The sequence below is a fragment of the Oxyura jamaicensis genome, chromosome 2 (genome assembly GCF_011077185.1).
Source record: "Oxyura jamaicensis isolate SHBP4307 breed ruddy duck chromosome 2, BPBGC_Ojam_1.0, whole genome shotgun sequence".
In the NCBI taxonomy this organism is placed as follows: Eukaryota; Metazoa; Chordata; class Aves; order Anseriformes; family Anatidae; genus Oxyura; species Oxyura jamaicensis.
In genome coordinates this window covers 79,210,972-79,235,812 of record NC_048894.1, presented here as the reverse complement: position 1 = coordinate 79,235,812, position 24,841 = coordinate 79,210,972, and the positions used below count along the sequence as shown (strand labels likewise).

Here is a 24,841-nt window from a genome sequence, read left to right as displayed (position 1 = left end):
TACTCCATGTAGTGTTTTGTGCTTGTTTTATTGCATATTTAGAAAGGAGAAAAAAAAAAAAAAGAAAAGCAGGGAAGGGAAAAGTTACATTTCTCACAAAGAACTATGTTATATTGCCGCGCAAATACGGGTTTCTTTGCCTTGTCTGTAATGCTGAGAGACTGTAACTTCAGAGAAAAACAACTCGGATGTGGATTGCTTGAGGGAAACAAGCATTTCCGTAATTCTCTCAGCGTTCCTGCTCATCTTTAAGGGAGCTGATCCTTTCCGGGGGGCTGTGGATGCGGGTTGTGCAGCGGCCAGACCTGGTGTGATGGTTTTACTCGAGTGGGCAGCCGAGCTCCACCACAACCGCTCTCTCACTCCTCCCCTCCTCAAAGAGGAAGGGGGAGAAAAGACAACACAAAGAGCTCGAGGTTTGAGATGAGAATGATTTAATTAAGGAAAGGGGAATGGGGAGAAAGAGAAACAAAAGAAACAACAAGGCCGCGCGGAAGCACAGAGAGAAAGAAAAAAAAGTTATTCTCTACTTCCCATCAACGAGCGATGTTCGGCCACGTCCCGGGAAGCAGGGCCTCAAAACGCGTACCGGTTGTTCAGGAGAGACCCTCCCCCATGAGAGCCCCCCTTTTATTGCTCAGTGTGACATCAGGTGTTATGGAATATCCCTTTGGTTGGTTTAGGTCAGCTGCCCTGGTGATGTCCCCTCCCCATCAATTGCCCACCCCCAGCCTGCTGGCTCTTGGGGGCCTGGAAGGAGTTCTGATGTTGTGCCAGCACTATGCAGCAATAGACATAACACTGGAGTGATACCAGTGCTGTTCCAGCTATGAGTGCAGAGCACAGCGCTGTGTGGGCTGCTGCAGGGAAAGGTGACTCCATCCCAGACAGACCCAACACACCTGGCTGCAGGGAAGTACTGGATTGGGGTGCAAGTCAAAAAGCCTTGTTAGCAGGGTATGGATCAGCTGGAAAGGAGGGAAGAGCTCATGTGAAACAGGCTGCCCGCTCTGCCTGCTTCTCATCTTTGATGGGGCTTAGGGGGCTCACCGCAGCTGTTCTGCTCTCCTGCTACTGCCCAGTCTGGGTGTTGTAGTCCTTGCGCTTACATGAGCACTGGTGAGGAGCCTGCCTCTCAAAGAGGGGTTTCTGGGTTTGATGGGTGTGAGTACAAAGAAGGAGGAGGACTCTCTCATTCCCTGGCCAGTGGAAGATGTTGTTTTTTCTTAAAAAAGAAAAAAGACCACCTCTCATGTGATCAAATCATTTTATCCTGAAAAAAAATAATTAACTGCAGCCAGGTGATCCTTGATGCTTGTCTTTCATCTCCTAGGCTTTAGGAAAGGCATCTGCTGACTCTGTCTTGCCCTTTCTCTCGGAATGAATACTCCCTGCACACGTGTGCGCTGTCTTCTCTGATCGCGTACGAGATCCAGTAAAGTGAGGGGTTGTGAAGGCAGTCTGCTGAAGCCCATGATGCAACCCAGGGCAGTGCTGATTTTCTATTTGCGCTGTTCACGTGGCCAGCTCCTATTTAACGGGCAGCGAACAGCTTGGTGGATCTTTAGTACTTTTCTGTTAAGAATTCAAAACTGTTGTTGGCTCCAAGTAGTTTAAACAAAGCACTTTAAGTGCATAGCTTAATTTGTGACATACTGGAGGTTGGACGATGTCACGATTGGCTCCGCGTTTGGTTTTAGGAGGTAGTGATAGAAGGAGAGAAAATACAGAAACAGAATAAATCAGAGCCTGATTTTATTTTATTGTTTACTACTTGGGATGAGTCTATAGAGGAGATGAATCGTCTGTCTGAGCTGTATTATTAAAGTAGCGTGTTTGGATGGACAGTAAGGAACAGCAAGTGATAAATTGGTTGTAACATGCTCCTGACTCTCCCTCTATTTTGTCTGTAAGGTTGGAAGCTGTAATCTTTTCTCTTAGTATGTGATAGGCAGTAGCTAAACAGAATTAAATACAGTAATGCCATGAGGATTTGGGCAAAGCTTAAATCTTTGGATTGTGGGAGGTAGTGCACTGAGTCACTTACTAGGGGGTTGCCTGGGAAAGCATCAGAGAACACAAAAATGCTGACACATCCTTGACTTAAGTTTCATTGACAGCAAGATGTAAGATACATCTTCAAGGGAGAGTTTGTTTATCCACTTTTTGGGTGGCCAAGCACACAAGGGCAGGGATTTTTGCACTAGAAATAAACTTAGATTCAGTTCCTTGTCCTCCAAAGTTAAAAGGGCTATGTGTCTAATACATTTCTTTTTTGCTTCCTTTGACAGGCTTTGGCTTTTGCTTTTTCTTATAACTTAATAGTCAATCTACTTCTCTTCTTCTCCTAGTTTTTTTCATCCTTTTAATATGTCTTGTGGGGCTTTTGCCTTGAACCACCAAGCACCAGACGCTACAGAGAGATTTGCTTGTGATGACTTCTACAACAGGAGGAGGGAGAAGAGGAAGGATCTCTTTCTTCTTTTGCGTGGTGCCCCAGAAAAGTTGGATTCCATTTCTGTGTCTCTGAGGATGCAGAGGAACAGTACGTAGATCAGCTTTTTTCCTGCTAGAGCAGACGCGTGCTCTTGAGAAGCATTACCTGTACTCCTCTGTGTCTGGGGGGCATGAAGGCAGACGTCACTGGCTTGAGGGATGTCTGAGTGCCTGGATTGTACTGGGATAGCTGCTCTCTGCTCTTCCCAGCCAGAAAAGCATGCTGGAGAGCTGCTGGGCACCAAGGTGTTTAATACTGAGGCTTTCATCTGCAGCTCCTCTTTACGCTGACAGGTGTGTCAGGGCACCTATGAGATCCTGTTCCACCTCTGGTTCCCACATTGAACCTGCAGGTTGAGACTGGCTTTTGAACAACCCTGTCAAATGGTGATGCAAAAGCACAGAGGGAGAAGAAAAGGGGCGTGGAGATCTCTGTACTGCAGATGATTCAGCTCAGGGCTCTGAAGACCTGTGCGTTTTCACATTTCGTGGTGCTGTCAACCCATTCTAGTTGTTACTGCAATGGAGGCTGTGGGCTTGCAGTCCAAGACTTTCCATTGTGTCTTTGCGAACAAGGTCAAGTTATGATTCCAGTCCTCTTGGAAAAGGGGAGAGAGGAGGGTAATATTAGACCCATCATGGGCAGAAAAAAAAAAACAGGTGTCCCAGGAGACTGACGCTGAGGCTTTTTCTGATTACTGAAGGTCACATCCGGATCTTGCAAGAGAGAACATTTTCACAGTACATATGTAGCTTTCCACACTGATGGTCCCTGCACAAGAGTGCAATGGAGGAGATCACCCCAGGGATCCCATTTACATTTGAAGTGAGATGCATTCATCTTTCTTCCTGTTTGTGCCACAAATGCTTATATTTGTAATTACGCAGCATAAACACTGCTTAGCATTAGGCCTCCTCATTCCACGGAGGTTGCTTAGAAATCCTGCAAGTCCTCATGTCTTTGAACCTTTGCTTTCTTCCCTGGTGGTCTGCCTTTCATGATTCAGTGATCCATGGTAAATCAACCTTTAATAGTAAGTCCCAGCTGGTAGCGATTAAGCCAAGAAACAAATCAGTATCAGCCAAGACCTGTTCCTGCACAGCTGTGGATTGTTTAGACAGACAAGATCTTACTCAAAATGGAAACTGGTTGTTATGTGGAAAGTGGCCATTTCAGTCCATCACTCAACAGTCTTCCACCGGTGTCTGTCTTAGACTGTGGTACCTAAGTTCAGAGGGCTCTAGCAAAGATGTTTCTTTGTATTTCTTTGTCAGGGTACACTTTACTTCGTTAATCTGTAAATGTTCGTTTCCATGTATCTTTAAGCCTCTGATAGGTTATTTCATGAGTCAATGCAACCCTGAATGGTATATTTTACCTTGGCTGCTGTTTCCTCTGCACATAGGGTGGTTCAGATCCTGATCCTTATATGTGATGGTTGCAGTTTCTTTTGTAGTCTGTGTACGTATGGAACCCCTCTGACAGTCTTCAGTCTCTAGGGAAAGCTTTCTGCAAATTAATTAGCCCATTTTAAGTGATGCTTCTGTACCTTTTAGGCAAACTGATGTTTCAGCATCGTGGGATGAAAAGGAGTATTTACCTCTCTTTTCAGTCAGGAACCAAATTTTACCCCGAGCATCGCCTCTGAGAGGACTACTGTGCACAGCAATTCTCTTCAGATAATCTCATTGCTCTGCTTTTTCAGATCCTGCCTGCCTGCCTTGGTTAGTTAGGTGTTAGAGAAGAGGTTGGGTCAGAGTAGTTCTTCAGCCATGACCGTGCTTACAAGTTATCTGTCACCTTTAAGCCAGTACCTGGAACCGTGCTTTCGATGAATTATTGCAAGAGCTTGTGTGCTGCTAAAGGGAGAGCTGCGGAGATGTCTCATTTGCTTGAAGAGCTCTGTAGCTGTAATTATGTGATTTCAAGCAGAAAGATACACGGGAGTGGGGCGGACATGTGCAGAAATGCTTGAAGATAAGAAAGGAAGAAGTATTTGACTGCCAGTAACCAAAGCTCTGCAAGAGAGGTCACCTTTGTGCCTGCTTGTTTTTCTTTCTCCTCTCTCTGTAGTCAAATATATTGCAGTATTGAGGGCTGAGAAGAAATGGGGATGCGCTCCAAGTCTGGTGGTGTATGTTGAAAAGAGCTTGGAGTGAGATGGCAACGGACCTGTGGAAAGCGGGGTCCAAAAAAAGCCTGATCTTGGTGTTTGTCCTGTGGGATAGAATAAGTGCTTTGATTGTTGGGAAGTCTCAAGGAAACCCAAGTTGAAAATCAGTTACTGGAAATCCTAATTCATGTTGTTCCATGATACTTCTTGTGTTTAAAGGAAATGTATTTCATACCTGTCTAAACAGCTTTAGACGCTTCCGAGTAGCAATGTCCAAGTTCAGCTGTAACTTGATCGGCATGAAAAGGTGCAGAAGGTCGTTGTTGCTTGTCTACAGTTGCTTCCTGCTGACTCTTCCTGCTGACTTAAGTTTCATTGACAGCAAGATGTAAGATACATCTTCAAGGGAGAGTTTGTTTATTCACTTTTTGGGTGGCCTAGCACATGAGGGCAGGGATGCTCTTTGAGCCTTCTCGAACCACAGACGTGTGCTCGTTTGCAAGACCTCACGAGGGCTTAGTGGTTCAAAAACAAGACCACAGTTAGTGCTGGGAGCTGGGTACTCGTCTGTCATCCTGCTGAGATAGTTAGATATCTCGTTTGGAGCTTTGCAAACGCTTCATACATGTGGGAAAGCATGTATGCCTGAGGAGAGGACGCTCCTCGCGGTGGTAAGTCGCTGCAGTGATGCACAAGGCTGTGCGTTATGGGAGCAATATAAGCTAAGCTAGAGGCAGAAGGATCAGGCATAAGGGGTGTGATGAAAGCAGGTGGGTTGGGAGCTGCCTGCAGTGAGATCGTCTCATGGTGATGAGCAGTTGGATATCTTGTGCCCGAAGAATGGCCTGCTATAGCGTAATTGAACCGTGGTTGCAAATGAAGTCTTTTTTTGGACTTAATTTTGTAGATCACTGTACTCTGATGACATGGTATTAAACTTGAATTGTGTTGATTACACTCTTTTTGCTGCAAGCTACGTCTCAGGCCTGGGGAGATTTAAAGCAAAGGGAAACACTTTGTGCTGAAAACAGTTTAGATTACTAATACTGTAACTGGAAGAACTTAGAAAATGGTAAGCTATAGAAGTGTAGTGTTGGGAGCACCCAGCAGCAAGTATCTGATTGAAATAATGTGCTCTCATTAAGGGGGTATTTAGTTGCATCAGTTTCTAGGCATGCATAGTTCAGATTCTCTTATCAAACAGCACAACTACATCAGAAGAGAAAACCCTGTGGAAAATAAGACTGAGCAAAAATGAGGTCCTGTGTTCAACTTAATGGTATGTCTGTGACTGTGTTTTCATGTATGCAGAAACTCAGAGTACTTAAAAATGGAAACAATAAGTAATAAACTGAAGCTTACAAATGTTCCAGGGCTCTGCTGGAATCTCACTTGGAGACACAGAACTGTGCAAGTTCCTGCATAAGTGATAAAACCTAACTCTGCACCGAGTAGGGCTATTACATGTCCCTTTGAAATGCCGTATTTATCTCAATCTTGTTACTTATTTTCTCTCAGTCTCTGAAGCTGGAAATCATTACTATATTAATGATTTTGATTAGGAAGAAGGCTTTTGCAGCTGTATTTCACTAGGGAAAATCAGTGGAATTGTACCTTATAGTTAAGCTGCTTATAGGCCTGAATTTTACTTTGACAAGTAGCACGACTTAAATATAAAAAAAAACTTTTGAATCTTTTTCATTTCCCTCTCTCCCCCCTGTGGTTTTCCTGGCCCTTAATTTTTTTTATTTTAGGAAAATCTTTCAGGGTTTTTATCAGAGTTAATTGTGCAGTAGTGAGGCCTTTTTTTCCTTCCTTGATAAAAATAATCGTCTTGCCATGTGGTGGCTGCCTGTGCCTGTCCACGTTCATGTTTCTAACTCCTGGAGTTCTTTAAGTAGCAAGGTAAGAAATGTATGCTTTCTCATTCAGGATCACTAACTAGATCCTGAATGAAGAGTGTCTTTTGGAGAGAGGTGTGTACTGATACAGACAATTGAGTGTCGGCACCTTCCAGGCTGTTAGGAAGATCTGTTTCTAAATTAGTGAATGGAGGTGTGGAGGTGCTGTTTGGGTAAGGCTGATAATTAGCTTATTTAAATAATGAAGTTAGCAGTTTAGATAGAGCTAATAGCCTCATTCGGGCTGTTTCCCATTTTACCTAACTCTATACGTGTTTGCATTGCCTTCAGTAGGCATCCTATGAAACCCTCAGCGCGTGTGGTGGATGCATGCGTTTCCAGTGTATCTATTTTTAAGCATCTTTGTATCCTGAACGTGAATTCAAAGAATGAAGGCAGAAAAAACGTCCTGAAAGGAGAGATTATTATCCAGCTGAACCGTAATTCTTCACCTGTTGCTTTTTTGTCACCTTTCTTAGAAGAGTAATAGCGTTCTGCACTCACACAGAGCATCTTTGTTCATTTAAAATAGGTTTCTAAATGGAGTATAATGAGCCCGGAATTGATGGTAAATTTACAGAAAGCACCTTTGGATGGATCCTTGCTGTAAGATGGCTTTCCCGAGCTGACTTTGGTCCCTGTCTGCCTGAACAGACCTCAAAGCTGTCGTGCAGTCGGCCGGTAGAGGGTAGTATGTTCATGGAGACGTGTTGTCTGAGTCCTGTCACTGCTGTAGGTAACAGAAAACTGCTGAATGTCAGAGATGCTGGCTTGATTTAATGGTCTTCTGAAGCCAGCCAGTATCCCAGTAAACGCCGGAGTGAAGTTGGCGTGACATAGCTATCTGACAGGCTGAATCAGCAATGCGATGGCTTCTGACCAAAACCAGTGTATCTGGGAAAAAGCTGCTTGTAAATAAAGTTTGACTTTGGATCTGGGTAGTAACTCTAGTTACGGTACTCCTATTTTGTAACAAATGAAATAAATATGAATCCTACTAAGTATCATATGACCAACTATATCTTTCTTACTCCCTGTCAGTGTTGGACTTCGCCTTGCCAGCCCCCCGTTACCATGGGTATACCAGTCTTCATACTTGCTGGTCTCCTTGTCCATTTTGTGTTCTTGGTCTCCATTTTTGACATCTACTTCAGCTCTCCTCTGGTTCATGGCATGACTCCTCAGCAGACTCCACTGCCACCTCCAGCAAAACGTCTCGTACTCTTTGTTGCCGACGGTCTGCGGGCAGACTCGCTGTATGAATTGGATAGCAACAACACTTCCCATGCACCTTACCTGCGGTAAGTCCATCCAAAAGTACTTCTGATCCAGAAGGTTTAGCTTCTGGAGACAGTTCTATGTAATGATGAAAAGTGTCCTCATAGGAATAAGAGAAGCAAAGGCAACTGTGGTGGCTTTGCACTGCCTTCCCTCTGCCTTTGAAGTGACAAATTTTTGCAGTTACGCTCTGCATGGCATCAATTTTGAAACCTAAGTCATTTATTTAAACTGCTTCCTGGATGTTCAGTTTAGCAGGAGTAGTTCATTAACGCACCTGTCTTCCAATTCTAAGCTGCTGATGAGGCTTCTTAAGGAGTGATTAAAAAAGATGGGCTGAGCGGATCTAACAGCAAGCTGCCTCTTCCTGTTTGTTCCACCTTTCCTGCGTGCATGACCCCGCTGCCTCTCTTGTGCTATCTCTAGCATCTCTCATTGCATAATGGCATGATTTGGTTTAAGATTGTGCAAAAACAATGCAGCCAGAAAGGAACGCTAAAAGTCTTGTCTTTGAGTGATTAAAGTTAACATTTCCCAGCCTTCCTTGTTTCCTTATATCAAGATTGTTACTTGATCATAAGACAAATAATTGCTTAAACGTGGAGGAAAAAAAAAAAAGGAGACAGTGCTAAATAAGACTGCTTTTGTGTAATAGCTGATGTCTGGCTGGCATATCAGAGCAAATCCACGTAATCAATCATCTGAAGCTGCTGTGGCATTTCCAGTCTGCTATAGAAATCTGGGAAGGCTGTGCGTTAGTACTTGCCATCCTGTGTGGGATTACTTATAACTCTTTCTCTGGCTGAGTTAGGGTTCTTGTAAGGTGTGCTTTATGCCACACCAGTGTGTTTTCCATACCTTGTTTCAGTGGTGGACTTCATGCCTCTTCCAGAGCAGATTCTTCCTTTTAGGACTAAAGTTGTTGGTCCTTCGTAGCATCATAAGGTTGTGAATGCCATAGCGCCCCATCTCCAGGAGCAGTGGTGTGTTGGGGCCAAAATATCCTCTTTTCCAGCCATTAACGGTCTTAAGTTCTTCAGTTTCAGCAATTCAGCATTATTACACCTTTCTAGTAATAAGGCAAACCATGTATTAGCTCATCTGGTATTAGGAAACTTGTACTTTTCTGTCTCTACTTAGCTTTGTCCTATTTCAGAATTAGCGTAAGTAAAACCTTGTCACCTATGCTGAAAGCACCTGGGTAAGTGGAAGAAAGAGCTGCCTTAGAAGAAAAGATAATGGTAGGTCATGCCAGTGAGATTTGAGGTGCCATCTGTCTATCTCTAGTTCTTTCATTCTGCCTATAAATAATAAATGCATGTGTGAGCACGTGTATGTGAGATGAAAGCATGCAGCATGCTGTCTTCTGAAAGGTGGAAGGCAAGGCAGTCCAAGGCACATCAAGTCCACTGTTTTGCACGTCCATTCTGAAGTGTCAAGTGTGCAGTCCCTTATCTGCTTTAGTGTGCAGCATCATAGGCAGATTACTTGTCTCGTGCAGGTGGAGCACGTTGGGAACTACTGTTTCATTAAGGAGGAAAGATTATCTTTAAATGAGCAAGAATTATTCGTGTAGCAATGTGCTATAAATGAAAGCGAGGTGTTTTAGTAGGCATGTAAAGTTAATAAATATCCATTATGGTTGGAACAGATTGCTGGCTGATGTATACCAAGTACTCAGGCTTTTCTTCTACAAATATTCTTGAAAAAATTGTTGTTCAGCAGTGTTCTGGTAGCTACAAGGGACAGCAGGTGGTGTAGTCTGAACTGCTGTGGTAGTGCTGATGAGGACTGCAAGAAAGATGTTTTATTCCTTGTCAGTCGCGTTTCGTACGTAGTGCTATATCATATTCATCACTATTATGGGTAGCTAATGTTTGTCCTGTCAGGGAAATGAATTTTTAAAACAGTTCTTCTGAGTAAAAGGCTTTGAAATAATTCAAAATGGCTAAGTGAATTTTGAAGAGGTAAATGATGTTCTGACTATATTCTGCATGCCTTATGTTATTGTTGACTTCAGATATGTTAATGCAACCCATCCAAAACAAATGTAAAGGATTACTTTCTAACTTTGGCAAAATGGAGTTGGGAAGTAATCCAAGGGGTAGAAATCAAAGTCTAATTAAAACAATTTCCTACCTGTTCTTACAGCGAAGTGAGAGGAGAGCCAAAATTGTTTTATCTGTCATAAGTCTTCCACTAATGCTAGTGCAATGTATCTTGAGCAGTCTCCAACAAGAATAAATTAGAAACCTCTTTAGCTGATACTTAAATCCTTTTTTTTCAGAACAGTACTTGTTTTCAATGTGAGTTGTCTTGAAACTTGGCTGAGGTGATAGCTAGAAATAATGTCAGAAAATTATATTGCCTTTTTCATTTTTCTCTGTAATATTTGGGTTATTCAAAGTAGTTCCGTGAACTTTCAAATAGGCCTGAGAATGTGAGATCCAAGATGAATATAAGCTATGAATTCCATGAGCACAGTCAAACCTTAAATATTCTATGTTTCGGTTTGATTCTTATGTCTTTCATGAGAGAAATGTGTTTAGTGTACAGAACTTGTAGTTAACAATGGTATAAACCAGATTGGTCTATCTGTTAAAAATCAAGTTGCAGTACATGAACTTGGGATCTATGTTTGATCACATTCAAACTCGGCGAGTTTTGTAACTTACACCTTGAACAACAAGAGTAACTTCTGCTAGATTTGATTCTTAAAATTGATTTGGCTTTGTTGTTCAAAAGAATCCGCTCCTTTCTTCCTGAGCATTAGTATAAGGTATGTCATGGTGTGTTTTAATCTTTTCTCCTTCCACCCACCACCCTGACAGTGGGCAGTGAATGTTTCTCTGCTTCCAGAAGATGGAGACAAGAAAACATTTGATGATAATGCTCGCTTGTTTGCTCTCTGGCAGGTTCCAGCTGTTCATATCTTTAGCAGACAAGAACAGTTGGAGCCTGTTTCTTATGCTTGAGCTTTGTCCTCTATTTTCTTTGATTTTTATCTTATAGCTATTGTATGTGTATAATCCCTAGACAATTTCTTTATTTCTTTATATTTGATGAGAATTTACTCTCCTTCACTTCAGTGTAACTGCAAAAGATAAGAGGTTTGCCTGGATTTTCTCAATGTTGTTCAAATAATTTGCACGTTACATTCACATTTGGTTTATATCCTCTCATTGCTGGCTTCCAAGATTAAGCATAGATAAAGAAGACAGACACTGTCCCAAGAACTAATTATACTTGAGCATATTTAACGAGCAAAGGAAGATTGAAATTTCAAGCTAAATGGAAAGAACAAAGAAAAGCAATGCCAGACAGCAACAATTTGTTGGGCAGGGATGGGGGGGTTAAGCCATATTAGAAAGCGGCAGGAAAAAAAAAAAACGTGTAAACTAAGTGCTGTAAAACATCAGCTAAACTAGTCTCTTTGAAGTGTTGGTGGTCAACAATAGCAATGTTATCTGTGGGATATTATCATACAGAACCACTTTCAGTTAATGTTTGGTTTGAGTTGCTGCACAGCAGGCTAAAACAAGAAAATCTATTTTTAATCTGGGCTTTTTGTATTTCCTGTGTAGTACCTACCTGTCACTCTTTTTATCTGCACAACATTTTACTTGCAAGAAGTCACAAGCATTAACAGCCTTGTATCCTGTTTTCAGGAGTATTCTGGAGAACAGTGGCAGCTGGGGCATCTCTCATACCCGAGTCCCAACAGAATCCAGACCAGGGCATGTTGCACTGATAGCTGGGTTTTACGAAGACGTCAGTGCAGTTGCTAAAGGTATGCCAGTCCCAAAGTTTTAAACACCGTCCTCCATAATAAGGTATTTTAGTGATGTCCTAGGTTCTAGATTATTGATAAATACTTGCATAGTGGTTTGTATGACAAGATTACATGGAAAAATCTCATTTTGGATAGTTGTCCCACTGTGAATATTGCTAGGTATGAAAATGCATTACACAAGTTAATATTTTGTAACACAGTAAAATTTAGCATCCTAAATCTAAAAGCAGAACTTTCTGGATTTACCTTTTCATGTGACGCATTTTTTTTAATGATAATTTGGGGTGCAATGGAAGGTGGTTAAATAATTGTTGCAAACAAAAGTAAACTGCATTGTTTTAGCTGAACCATTGATCCTTAAACTCCACCTGGCAGTAGCAAAATGGAGTAGAAACTTCAGCTATGGCTTAGCTGGAGATAGCTGCTGAATGCAGCAGTGAATGCTTCGTGGTTAATAATATGGAACAAACCTTCACGTTTCTAAAATGCTGTCTTGTATACTTCTATGCCTTCCCCCAGGAACACTTGCAATGTCGTATGTTGTTTTTGGAAAGGGGAGGGTAAGAGGACTTACCTGATCTTATCCAGGCTTCTAGTCAGACAGTTCTTCCTTCTGACATCTGCTACAAATGCAGATTGGCTTGAATTGCTGTTAAGAGCATTTCTTTATACTTGTCAGCTGCCTTGTCACAGAAAGTTTTTAAGGTTTTCTTGTGAAAGGGTGGAACTTGATTACTGGTAATATAATATGTGTGTGTAACTTAATACACAATATGTTGAAAGCTGCAATCAGATAACAGGGGATTTAGAATTCAGGAAAATTTTAGCTTTGTAGAAGGTAAGCCAGCTGTGTGTTGTTTGTCTGAATCCTTGCATAATGAGATTTGCTTAGGTTTTCAGCTCATTTCTTGATGAACTGGGGACTAATTGCAAATAGAGGTAAAAAGAAGTAAAACTGAGACCTACAGAGTGCGATTCATTGTGAAATAGTAGAAGGGACATCCCACATCCCTCACCCCCAAAAAAGAAAATTTGTATGGACTATTAGTCTTAGAAGTCAAAGAAATCTTCTGGCAATCCAATTGAAATCTATGTATGTTTAACAGGATGGAAGGAGAATCCAGTGGAATTTGACTCAGTTTTCAATGAAAGTAAATATACGTGGAGCTGGGGAAGCCCAGATATTTTGCCAATGTTTGCAAAAGGTAAGGTGTAAATTTTGTGAATCTTTAACATAGAGTTATCTGGTAATAAAATAGAAAGACTTCAATTTTCAAGTTAGAGAAGACAGTGAATTACATGTTTCCAGTTTATTTTTTGTACATGTGATTTCTAGTTTGTGAATTCAAGACTGGGTGGAGAAACGGTAAGCTTTTAAAGAAGATATCCCTATTTTATTATACCTATTTATCATCCATCTGAATAGGCTTTACTTAATTCTGTCAACATACTAAAGGAGAAACACCCATAGTTAAAAGGACTTTATGCTTTTTCTTTGTTTTAAAGTTCTTACTTGTAGGTCTGCAGCTGAGACTTTTTTCCTCTTACATGCAGCTCCTAGTGAGTCTGTTGAGAAAATTAGAGCCATGCTTTCTGAGCATCTGAGCTGGAGAAGTGGTTTCTTGTGGTCTTCCCTGCCTCAATTCTTGAACAATGAAGTATAAAGGGAAGAACCATAGGCAAGTAGGAACTGCATGATACTGTTGCTAAAACTGAGGTCTTTTCAGTTTGCAGTGTGCTAAAGGCCTGATGTGCTTGGTCTTTGGACATACAGAGAGTGAGCAACATTTAAACTGTTTAATAGGTCTCTGAGTTTATTTATTTTTTTCTCTTGGAAGAAGGAAGACAAACTACTGGCATATGCTGCTGTTTTGTTTAAGTATTGACATAAAGCAGAAAAATAAGGGGGGTAGCAATGGAATCTGATACTGGTTTAGAAAAAGTGTCCATCATATTTTTCTTAATGTTTACTGAACTTTTTCTGAACTCCAGTCTCTCCTCATTCCTCCCAGTATCAACTCTGTCACACACACCTTTTTTTTTTTTTTTTTTTTTTCCTGTTCCTGGGTTGGTCCATATAAATTTCAATTTATTAAAAGCTGTAAAAATATATCCTAGTAGTTTACGGTTTCCCATGACCTCAGAAAACAGCTTGTGTTTAGAAATATTTTGGTGGTGGCTGGGGAGAGAAGAAGGGTAGTATACTGCCCTTGCACAAATTATTTACATTTCTAGGGATGTATTCTTGGGAAAATATTTGGGGAATTCAAGAATTTTACAAAACCCTGTCCTTTGTTAGTTTTCTTTGAGTGAGAAGATAAACGGGACTGGAAGCAGCTTTGATTTTTTTTGCAGGGGCGTGCAAGGGTAATTCCATACAGTTGTCACATGTCTGAATATGGTTTCTTCTGAGTGACACCAATGAAGCTGGTTTTGTTTTGTTTTGTTTTTAGAATCCTGCAAAAATGAACTGTCCTTGGCCTATGGCCACACTGCTTGAGAAAGGTTTAGTGCAGCATTGTTTGAGAAGTAGATGCCATCTGGGAAGCAGTTTCTCATGATATAAAGCTGGTTTAACTTTTTAGTGAAAAAAGTATTTTTCCCCTTCTTCATTCTCTCCAATATAAGCTTTATCCGTAAGCAATCTATTTTTAATCATGTATAGAGTAAAAACATTCACCATTTCTTTGTTACAAGCTTCCAAAGAAGAGGAGAGGTAGGAATCTTTGGCTCCTATAGCAAAGAAAGGAGTGGAATCAAGTAGTTGTTAACTTTAGCTTCACTTTTACAAAAAGCTGAAAAGAAGATGAGTGGAACATAGCTTAAATTCTCTCCTTTCGTTGTTGGTAGTTAGTAAGGTCATATGATTCTTTTTTTTTCTAAACTTTCTAGACTTTCATTTTTTTCTCCTAGACTTGCAAAGAGTTGAGTTTTTGTCTTGCCATAGTCCAGCCTGATACTGTTTTGTTGTAGGTCTGGGTTGGAGTGTAATCCTGAGTATTGAAAGTCATGCTGAGGAAGGATCTGAAGCTGCTGCTTCTGCTATCCCATTGAGGGAAATGGTTGGTCTACTTTGTGCTGGTGCAGCCTCACGTCAAGTTCTGTGTACGATTTTGGGCACCATGATATGTAAGGACATGAAACGATTAGTGTCCAAAGGAGGGCTATGAAGATGGTGAAGGGTCTAGAGGGCAAGATGTCTGAGGAGCAGTTGAGGTCCCTTATTTTGCTCAGCCCTGAGCAGAGCAGGCTGAGGGGAGGCCTCATGGCGGCCTGCAGCTCCCTCACGAGGGGAGCGGAGGGGCAGGTGCTGAGCTCTGCTCCCTGGGGACAGCGACAGGACCCGAGGGCACGGCATGGAGCTGGGACAGGGGAGGGTCAGGCTGGGGGTTAGGGAAAGGCTCTTCACCCAGAGGGTGGTTCGGCCCTGTGACAGGCTCCCCAGGGCAGTGGTCACAGCACCCAGCCTGCTGGAGTTCAAGGAGCATGTTTGGACAAGGCTCTCAGACATATTGTTTGTTTTTTGAGTGGTCCTGTGTAGAGCCAAGAGTTGGACTCGATGTTCCTTGTGGATCCCTTTCAATTTGGGATATGCTGTGATTTTTAAGGGTTCCCTTTCTTGGAAACCAGCTGCAATGCTAGGATCATTGTTTCTTGGGCCCTGAGAAGGGTATCATCAGACCATGAGGACAACCAGGACAAGCCTTTGCCAAGGTTATTCTGAAGAGTTTGTGCCTTCTCAGTATTTGCATTCAGATCAAAATAGACCTTTCCATCACCTCGTCTTGTTACTACAGCACACCAAGGAACTAGAAAAAAGCAGAATTTTTGACATTCCTCACCTGGCTCTGGATGGTGCCAGCAGTCTGTTGCCTCTGTACTCTATTGGCTCCATATCTGACTATCCGTGTTCTTTCATTAGTTCTTTGCCTCCTTTGTACATGTAAAATTTGCCAGCCAAAAGTCTCCTGCTAGTGTAGGCTCTGGTGACCCGTGATAGGCTTGTCAGACACAGAACTGTCTTGCTAGCAGAATGAGAACTTTGATTTCCAAAGGATGTAATGTTATTGTAGGAGGATAACTCTATTCCTAACCCTAGCATTTGAATCTTAATATTAAGGGCTGAGACAACATGCCAGGCAGAAGTCTGCAGTAGGAACAGCTGGTATCTGCTGTGGGGGTTTCTGGCATCTCCACGTTATTTCCATTAGTTTAATGGCACCGCTAAACACAGTAGAGCTCTGTGCTTCTTAAGGATGTTTTCATCCTTGGCTGCCCTCTGTCACATCTTGCTTCCTCCTTGCCTTGTCCCCACATTTAAAAGAAGTATCAGGCATGCTCTTGCCTATCACCTCTCAAAATACAGAAATATCAAATGTTATTAAATAATATCGTATAGTTGGTTGTTTTTTTGTTTCTTAAAATCATTTTGTAAGATCTTTCCAGCATTCCAAAGCATTCCTTTTATGGCCTCATTTAGCCACTGTGTTTTTTTTTCTCTGGTGGAAATTAGAATGGATAACTAGTAGCATTCCTTTACCCAGTCTGCAAACTACATGCTTTTCATCTAGCTTCTTCGGTGTTGTACCTCACAAAAACAGGTCTCATCCATGTTCTGTAATGCTACAGAAAAAACAGTACAGCTCTCTCCCCTCTTTGAACATCAGTCATTCTTCCAGTGATCACCAGGGCTTATTTCGTCTTTTGAGCTCCTTTATCCACCAATTTGAAATCCTTAATTCACTTTTAAATGCCCTGGAGTATTTTGTTCTTTTCTTTCAGACTGCAAAGTACAGCGAGTGTTCGGGGTTCTAAGTAGTAGTAACATCTCCTGAGGGACAGCGGGGGGAACTGCATCAGATCTGTGCCAGCTTTCATCCTTCTGGCCTGAAATACCTGCATCACTTGCGTAGGTTTGGATGTAATCTTGGTTAAACAGCTCCCTTATACGGGGATGTTAGCCCATTCACAAGCCTGGAAGCTTACAAAATGGCATTATGTAATTCTGACATCCAGAAAATCAGCTACATGCTGACTGGCAATCAACTGGTAGGAGAATGTCTCCCCTTTGGGATTTTATGTAGTAAAGTAGAAATAGCATTCCCAAGCTGTTAACAGCTCAGCCACTGACTGAATTAAACTGCACCTAGTTTCAGATCTTTCCAGGACTTTAAAAGTTTACTTTCTTCTAGCTCTTCATTATCTTTCCCCCTTCCCTCCTTCCCCCCTTTTTTCTTCTTTATTTTGTGGACAGTGAATGCAGGATGAAATCGTCTTGTTCAGATGCTGTGTGTTTGCATCAGTGGATCCCATGTTCTACCCCATCCTGTTGCCTGTCTTGTATGTAATATACAATGGTTTCCTGTATAAAAGGCCTACATGGTATCCTGTTGTCTCGTATGATTCAGTTTAACAACCAAAAGCTAAGTACAATTTGCTAAACAAATAACAAAAGAAAAAAAAAAAAAAAAAAAAAACTTGTGTGCTCAAATAAGGCTCTAGATAGCTAGTTTCCTGTTAGACGTTTTAGTGGAGTTACTTGTTTCAAAATTAAGTTTTTTAACTTGCTTTAAGAGGAAGTTGTTCAATTCCTATCTGCTTTTCAATGCTTTTTCTCACTAGTATGCTTTTCCCAACTAGAGCTGAAGCTGGCCAAGTCTGTGGGAGACAAAAGGTGTTTTTTTTAGATATGTGAACAGAAAAAGGAGGACCAAAGAAAACATAGGTCCGCTACTTGATGGGGAAGGTCACCTCACAGACAGGGACATAGGCAAAGCAGAGATGTTTAATGCCTTCTTTGCCTCTGTCTTCAACACATGGCTTCGGGACCCAGGGTTCCCTGAGCTGGAGGACCAGGACTGTGGGAATGACAAACTCCCAACCGACTGTGAACGTGTGCGGGATTTGCTGCTCTACCTGGACCCATACCAAGTCCATGGGTCCAGATGGGATTCATCCCAGGGTCATGGGACCTCTCTCAGTTGTTTTTCAACGGTCTCGGGGAATCTGGAGAGGTCCCAGTAGACTGGAAGCTGGCAAATGTTGGGCCAGTTTTCAAGAAGGGCAAGAAAGAAGACTCTAGCAATTACAGACCTGTCAGTCTCACGTCAGTGCCTGGTAAAATTATGGAGAAGATGATCCTTGAAGTTATTGAAGTGCACCTGGGGGACAATGCAGTCATTGGTCCCAGCCAACATGGGTTCATGAAGGGTAGGTCCTGCCTAATAAATTTTGAATCATAAAATCCTTTTATGATAAGGTCACCTGGCTAGTTGACCAAGGGAAACCAGCTGATGTTATCTTTTTGGACTTCAGCAAAGCTTTTGACGTGGTTTCCCATAGGATCCTACTGGACAAAATATCCAGCATACAACTGGACAAAAACACATATGATGGGTGAGCAGGGCTCAAAGTGTTGTGGTAAAAACGGCCAAGTCAAGCTGGCAGATGGTCAGTAGTGGGGTCCTTCAAGGCTCCATTTTAGGGCCAGTCCTCTTCAATGTTTTTATAAATGATTTGGATGTAGGACTAGAAGGTGTTTTGAGCAAATTTGCCGATGACATCAAACTTGGAGTTGTGGACTTGGATGACGGTGGAAAGGCCTTGCAGAGAGATCTGGACAGATTGGAGACCTGGGTGATCACCAACCACATGAAGTTTAACAAAAGCAAGTGCCGGGTCCTGCACCTGGGAAGGGGCAACCGTGACTATATGTACAGACTGAGTGACGAAACGCTGGAGAGCAGCCCCACAGAGAGGGATCTGGGGGTTGTGGTTGACAGCAAGTTGAATATGAGCTAGTGGCATGGCCTGGCAGCCAGGAGGGCCAGCCATATCCTGGGATGCATCAAGCATGGCATCGCTAGTGAGTTGAGGGAATTGATTGTCCCGCTCTGCGCTGGTGCGGCCTCACCTTGAGTACTGTGTGTAGTTCTGGGCACCACAGTACAACAAGGACATTAAACTGTTGGAGAGTGTCCAGAGGAGGGCGACGAAGATGGTGAAGGGCCTGGAGGGGAAAACATATGAGGAGTAGGGCCTGTTCACTGGGCCTGTTCAGCCTGGAGGAGGCTGAGGGGGACCTCATCACGGTCTACAACTTCCTCACGAGGGGGAGTGGAGAGGCAGGCACCGACCTATTCTCCATAATCACAGTGATAGGACTCACAGGAACAGTGTTAAGCTGAGGCAGGGGAAGTTTAGGCTGGACTTCAGGAAGAGGTTCTTCACCAAGAGGGTGGTCACACACTGGAACAGGCTCCCCAGTGAAGTAGTCACTGCACCAAGCCTGTCTGAATTTAAGAAGTGTTTGGACTGTGCACTTTGTCACATGGTCTAAACTTTTGGGTAGACCTGTGCGGTGCCAGGAGTTGGACTTGATGATCCTGATGGGTCCCTTCCAACTCAGCTATTCTATGATTCTATGTGTACATTGGATAAGTGTTCCACACCCCCCTTAATAATGCTGATAAGATAATGAGGTAAAATGGTATCCAGGCTTAAAAACATAAATGGTGGAATAATTTAAGGAGAGATCCTTCTTTGAATTCTCTCAGGATTGTCATTCTTGATGGATTTCTGTTCCTATGCATTAATATTCATGTATTTTTTACTAAGGGAAAAGGATGAAAACTTTTCTTCGTGTTGTCTCCTATTCCATCTATATTGTTTTTGCAGGTGCTACTGGAGATCATGTTTATACATTTTGTTACACAGCAGAAAGTGAAGACTTTGGAGCACAAGATGCATCCAAGCTTGACACTTGGGTTTTTGACCATGTTAAGGTGAGCAAAGAATCTTCTTATGCTACCTGTGTATAAAATATAGGTAATGTTCATTTTACTATAGATCAGGAAAATAAGAAATTTTTGAAAGAGATATCATTTGAGGCAGTAGGTATATAAAAAAAAAAAAAGGCTTGAATTGATTATCATGAGTCATGTAATAGATTAGGGGAAGTGTGTCATCCAACACTAACTAAAATGCTAACAAACATACCCTTTTAACAAATATTCTTGCCTTTCCTTTGATTTAAATTTGCATATTATCTGAAACCTATTTTTTAGAGTACTACAGACTGTTTAAAATTGTATGTGATTAGTTAAGAATTTCCTAACAAGTATCTGGATATTAGGAAGGACTTCTTTACTGAAAGGGTCTTGCAGCATTGGAATAGGCTGCCCAGGGAAGTGGCTGAGTCACCATCCCTGGAGGTCTTCAGGAAACATAGGTAGAACTTAGTAGCATGGTTTAGTGGTGGACTTGTCAATACTACGTTAAAGGTTGGACTTAGATGATACCTTAGAGGTAGGGAGAAACAGGTCTTCACTATGAAAAAAAAAAAAAAAAAAAAGGACAATATTATTTGCTTAATTTCTGTCAGGACTTGACCTACTCTAACTATAGCGTTGCTTGTTCTGATGCATGTAGATGACTCCTGATTATCTGCTGAGGCTAATGCTGTGCTGTGACTGCCAGAGGAGCCATGGCTAGTTTTGTTAAAAAGGCAATTTAGGCCCTGAAGCAGGATTACTCATTCACACGGTGCTCTGCTCAGCTAGACAGTCTTCTGTGATATTATCATTGTTTGTATTAATATCCAATGCACATAGTGCTTAATTTGTGAATTCCTGTGTTCACGTTATGCTGTGCTACTTCAGTTGTCCTGAATTAAGAAATGCTGTTAGTGGGTGTTGGTGCATAAGTACGTACGTCAATGGAGTGATTAGGTGGGGTTTGACTTTCTGTGTCTCATAACAATGTTAAATGCAGTTCAAGTCATAATAAACTTCTTCCACATGATCTTTGGGCTGGATACATTAACATTAGCTGCAGTGTAAATCAAATCAAACCTAAAAAAAAAACAATAAACCGATATATAAACCAAATCAGCATCTGTGGTAGGAAGCCAAGGGTGGGCCTGCTTTAAATGATGATATAGGGTGGAAAAGTTTATTACAAGTCATCAGTGTTCAAAGGAAGTTATTTTCTGAGTTTGCAAGCAGAAAGGTAGTTTTTTTTTTTTTTTTTAACTATTGCCCTCTCTGAACTTGCACCTGTGCCAGGTTGTTTGTTGTACTATGTATGAATAATACAAATCAAATTAGGCTGTCAGTTCCCCTTGAACAGTTGTCTTAAAGTTACACCCTGCTGTCATTTAGAGTTGCCCAGTAGATGAGGGTGGTGCTACCTTTCTCTTTTTTTTAAACATATAATGACATTTCTTATTTCAAACTAAAACGGTATGCTTAATATGTCATTGCTGATGACTTTTTCCTTGGAACCAGCACCCACTGTTATTGTAAAGGCTTATTTTGCCTGTCTAAATTTCATGTTGTGAATGTGTAGGACTTGATTGACTAGCGTAAAACACTCATTCCATTAATCATCTCTTCAGTTACACATCAGCGATTGCTTCAGAAGCATGAAACTTGAGGCTGCCTGAAACAGGTCAGTCTTCTACTGTAACTCCAGCATCTACCTCAGCCACACTGGTGTGAATATATGGGTAACAATGATAATGTGCTGAAATCTGAAGTCTACTTTTTCTACAACATGTATTTGAGATAAAATTAAAGGGAGGAGAATACTTCACAACATGTCATTTGACTTTGTCTTGCATTTATAGTCCCTGAATTTGCGTCTCCTGCTCTAGGAAGTAAAAGACAAAGGTGTACCCCTCTTTGTGTAGCTAGCAGGTCCAAAACATCACGAGGCCTTTTGCGGTTTCCTCTGCCTCCCAAAAATATGGGGATAAAATGGAGAATGGCCGACTCGCGTTTGGGCTGTTAGCTCTGTCTCTATAGAATTGCTTATTCTCTCCAGAAGTTCTAAGTAGCAGAAACTCAGTCAGGAGGTATGTAGACTCTGACTAGTCTTTGTGTATGGATTGGAAGCAGATTGCTTAAGTTGTGAGTGGAGGAAAAAACATAAGATTCTTTATAGTTCGTATCATATCTATTTATCGTATAAGGACATCCTAGCCCTTTTTGAGGACAGAGAAAACTGGGTGTAGACTAGATGATGTGAGTGGTTATCTGCAGCTGGATTAAAGCTTTGTGGAACGTTAACGTGTGGGAGTAGTTGGTGGGTGCTACTACCACCCACCTAGGCCACTTGGGTATGGGGTTATTGGACTTTTCCAGAAACCTTAAAAAATAATTAGGGCACCAGCTGGAATGTGGCAGGATGTGACCCAACAATTTTCACTTAATGACCTATACCTGGATCATACTTTGACTTTGCGCTGAAAAAAATAAATAAATTAGGGCACAAATGCTGTAAGTGTAGGTTAACAGTAATAAATATTTCAAAGTGCATTTCTGATTTTTTAAAACCTTGAGGAAAAACACTTTTATAAGGTTGAACCTAATCATATTTAGTGCAAAACAATTAAAATATTCCAAGTATTCATACAGTCTCTTGGAGATGAGTCTCAGTAGTGGTCTGACCACAATTTATGATGACCACAGGGTCAAAAATACTTCTAAATATTAAGTTGATGTCTTCTGATTTAAACAGACATGTAGATGCAGATAGCAAGCTTCTTTCTCTTTTCATTTTGCCCATGGTATTTCTTCATCTGGCCCCTTTCTGCCAGAAACAGGCCACCCAAGCCTTCAGACTGTTCCTTGTATTTATGCTGGAGGTTGGAGTCCAGAACTGGATCGTATTAACCTTTGTAGTTCTGCAAACCATGTGCCATGACCTGATGTGGATTTCAATACAAATTGCTTTGTTTTAATGAGCAGTACAATGGCTGAATGATTTATTTAAATGTATAGCGCTGCTGTGCATAAGCATGCTCTGTGGATATAAACCTGACATATACATTTTTATCCTGCCTTTTTAGTTTGCATCTAAAAATTGGCATAGCCGTTTAAACTCTCGCATGAGCACACATCAGTGTGCACAGCTTTAATCAGCCAATTTAATTAAGTTGTCCTGGATTTGTGTGTGAAGAAGCTTTGTGGCAGGAGAAAGTTTATTTAGTCTCTTTTTTCTTGTGCATCCATGCGGTCAGCAGGAGTTGATCAGCTCTACGAAAGGATTGTGCTTCCAAGGAAGGCTCTGTTTTGGGGGGAACAAGGTGTCCTCAACAACTTGGTAGATATCAGTGAAGTCCATATTTTGTTCAGACATCAGGAAAGGAGGTGTTCGCTAGACCTTCTAGGTATGCTTTTCTTTGCTTTTTTCCAGTCCAAGAAGGGGTGTGACAATAACATTTCTTATGATACTAGGATTTACAGATGTTAAAACCCAACTTCTCTTTTAAACACTGTAATTATGTTTTAGGCATTATAAACAACTTTTCAGTTTATTGTGAAAATTTTAATGGGGAATTTATTACTTATCTTCCTAAATTGCGTATCAGCTGTAGCCAGGGTGGTTTTTTACCCAAAAAACAGAAGGTTGGTTGGATTCCGGGAATGCAATTATCTATTCCTTGTAAAGCTTTTCATTAGTGTAACTCAGAATCAAAGGAAAATCAAGTTGGAAGAGAGCTCTAATGGTATTTAGTTTGGCTCCCTGCATGACGGAATTCCAGTTACAGCAGGTTGCTCAGGCCTTCCCAGTCAAGTTTTGAGCATCTTGGAGGGCAGAAATGCTCCAACCTCTTCAGGTACCTGTTCAAAGATCTGGCTGCATTCATGATTTCAAAAGTAATAAAAGGAAGTAGTAAGTCCCTATCTTACTGGAATTTCCCATGTTTCAAATCGTCCTTTGCCCTATTGCCAACCGTTTCTGAGAAGTCTGGCTCCATATCCTCTTCAGCTTCCTAGTAAAGAGTTGTAGGCCAAGCTTCTCTCAGCCTCATAATTTATTCCCACCCCAAAACTTCTTAGGGACACTAGGCTTAAATATACAGAGGAGATAATATCACTCAATAGAGCAAATAAAAGCTAAATGAAAAAAATAGAGACAGATAGTTAACATACAGTGGTGGCTTGGCAACTAGTGGCTGCAGGTTTCAAGTTGTGTGAATGGGTACCAAAACCAGGAGGCATTTAGAAGGCTATGAGGATAGTATTGGGCACATGGTACAGCATCACTTGAGCAAGGTTATTTGTTTTTTTCCCCAACTGTTTGGTCTCCTGCTCATCAGCTTGTCAAGTTTAGCAGCCGAAGATAATTCCTTGCAGTGAATTTTCTATTTGCTTTGTGCAGCGTGCGATTTTAAAAATGTTCCATGGGATAAAGTTTGCATTTGCTCTTTGAGGAGGTGCTGTTTCTCAAGTTACACTCTCCTTCCCTTTGCCATATTCATAATTAGCTTGAGGTTATGCAAGCAGTTCTGGCTGCTGCTGCTGAGGGTTAAGAGGTGGCTGGTGCTGGGGGAGGGAGGCATTTTTGGAGCATCACAAGAACTTCTCTAATATAAAGCATTGCTTTCTTCTTAAAGTTTTCTTTTGCTTTGTTAAGCTTTGATGTAAAGTACCTTTCTTCTAACATTCATCTATGTTTTAAGATAGAAACAGGAAATTACTGGAATTATGTTTTGATATTTAATTAAAAATAAAACAGAACTATACAGTATCCCGTAAATTATTGGTGTGTTCTGGGAGGCTTTTTTAGTTTGTGGTCAAATATGTGTAAGTGGAAAATGGAAACATCCATAAAAATAATTATACTGCTTTCAAAACAATGCAATCTTTTTTTTTCTTTTTTTTTTTTTTTTCTCTTGTACCTTCATTTAAAACATCTCTGGGCTCGGGGAAGACTTTTTTGCTTTGAACAAGAGCTGAAGTTTGAAGCATGCAAATATCAGTCTGTGGCTAGGGGAGAAGGGTATGATTGAGTACTGTCACGGTATCCTGACACAGCTTACTATGGTGCTCTTGCCGCCAGCTTTGTTTTCTTCTTGGTACAATGATTTCAGTGTACCCAAGGTGTGAGCTTTAGTTTTAGCAGCTCCACCACCATCACAGGTATGTGGTAGGTTGTTTTTTCCTTTGGCAACAGAAATGGTTTGTTGTGTCTACCAGCATTTTCTCTAGGCTCCTGTGTGAAATTCAAAGATGGTTTTCTCTGTTCCTGTTACTGAAAGGTCCTCTGGATGCTCTTTGAACTGAAATCCTACCCAACCTTGTTTCCTTGGGCAGTTCTGCTTCTAGGGAGATCATGTTGAAATCGCTGTCTGCCTGCATTTTGCATTGCTGGAATATGGCTGGTCTAACTCTGGATAGCCATGTCAAGACTCATACAATCTCAGGGGAAAATCCCCCGCCGGCATCTGCCTCGGGGATGCTTAAGTAGGA

At 41.5% G+C, this 24,841-nt stretch overlaps 1 protein-coding gene across 3 annotated transcripts in view; it reads left to right on the top strand.

Annotated features, from left to right (window-relative positions):
• The window catches only part of PIGN (phosphatidylinositol glycan anchor biosynthesis class N), a 108,752-nt gene that overhangs the window by 8,786 nt on the left and 75,125 nt on the right, over window positions 1–24,841 (top strand). For 2 of the 3 annotated variants that reach the window (XM_035317097.1, XM_035317098.1), the window contains exons 2-5: window positions 7,553–7,812; window positions 11,458–11,579; window positions 12,689–12,787; window positions 19,260–19,366. In XM_035317097.1, coding sequence (XP_035172988.1) covers window positions 7,586–7,812; window positions 11,458–11,579; window positions 12,689–12,787; window positions 19,260–19,366 — 555 coding nt within the window. In that variant the 5' untranslated portion in view covers window positions 7,553–7,585. Of the gene's footprint in view, window positions 1–7,359; window positions 7,423–7,552; window positions 7,813–11,457; window positions 11,580–12,688; window positions 12,788–19,259; window positions 19,367–24,841 lie in introns of those variants that run through there. The other variant, XM_035317096.1, reaches the window with a different exon arrangement.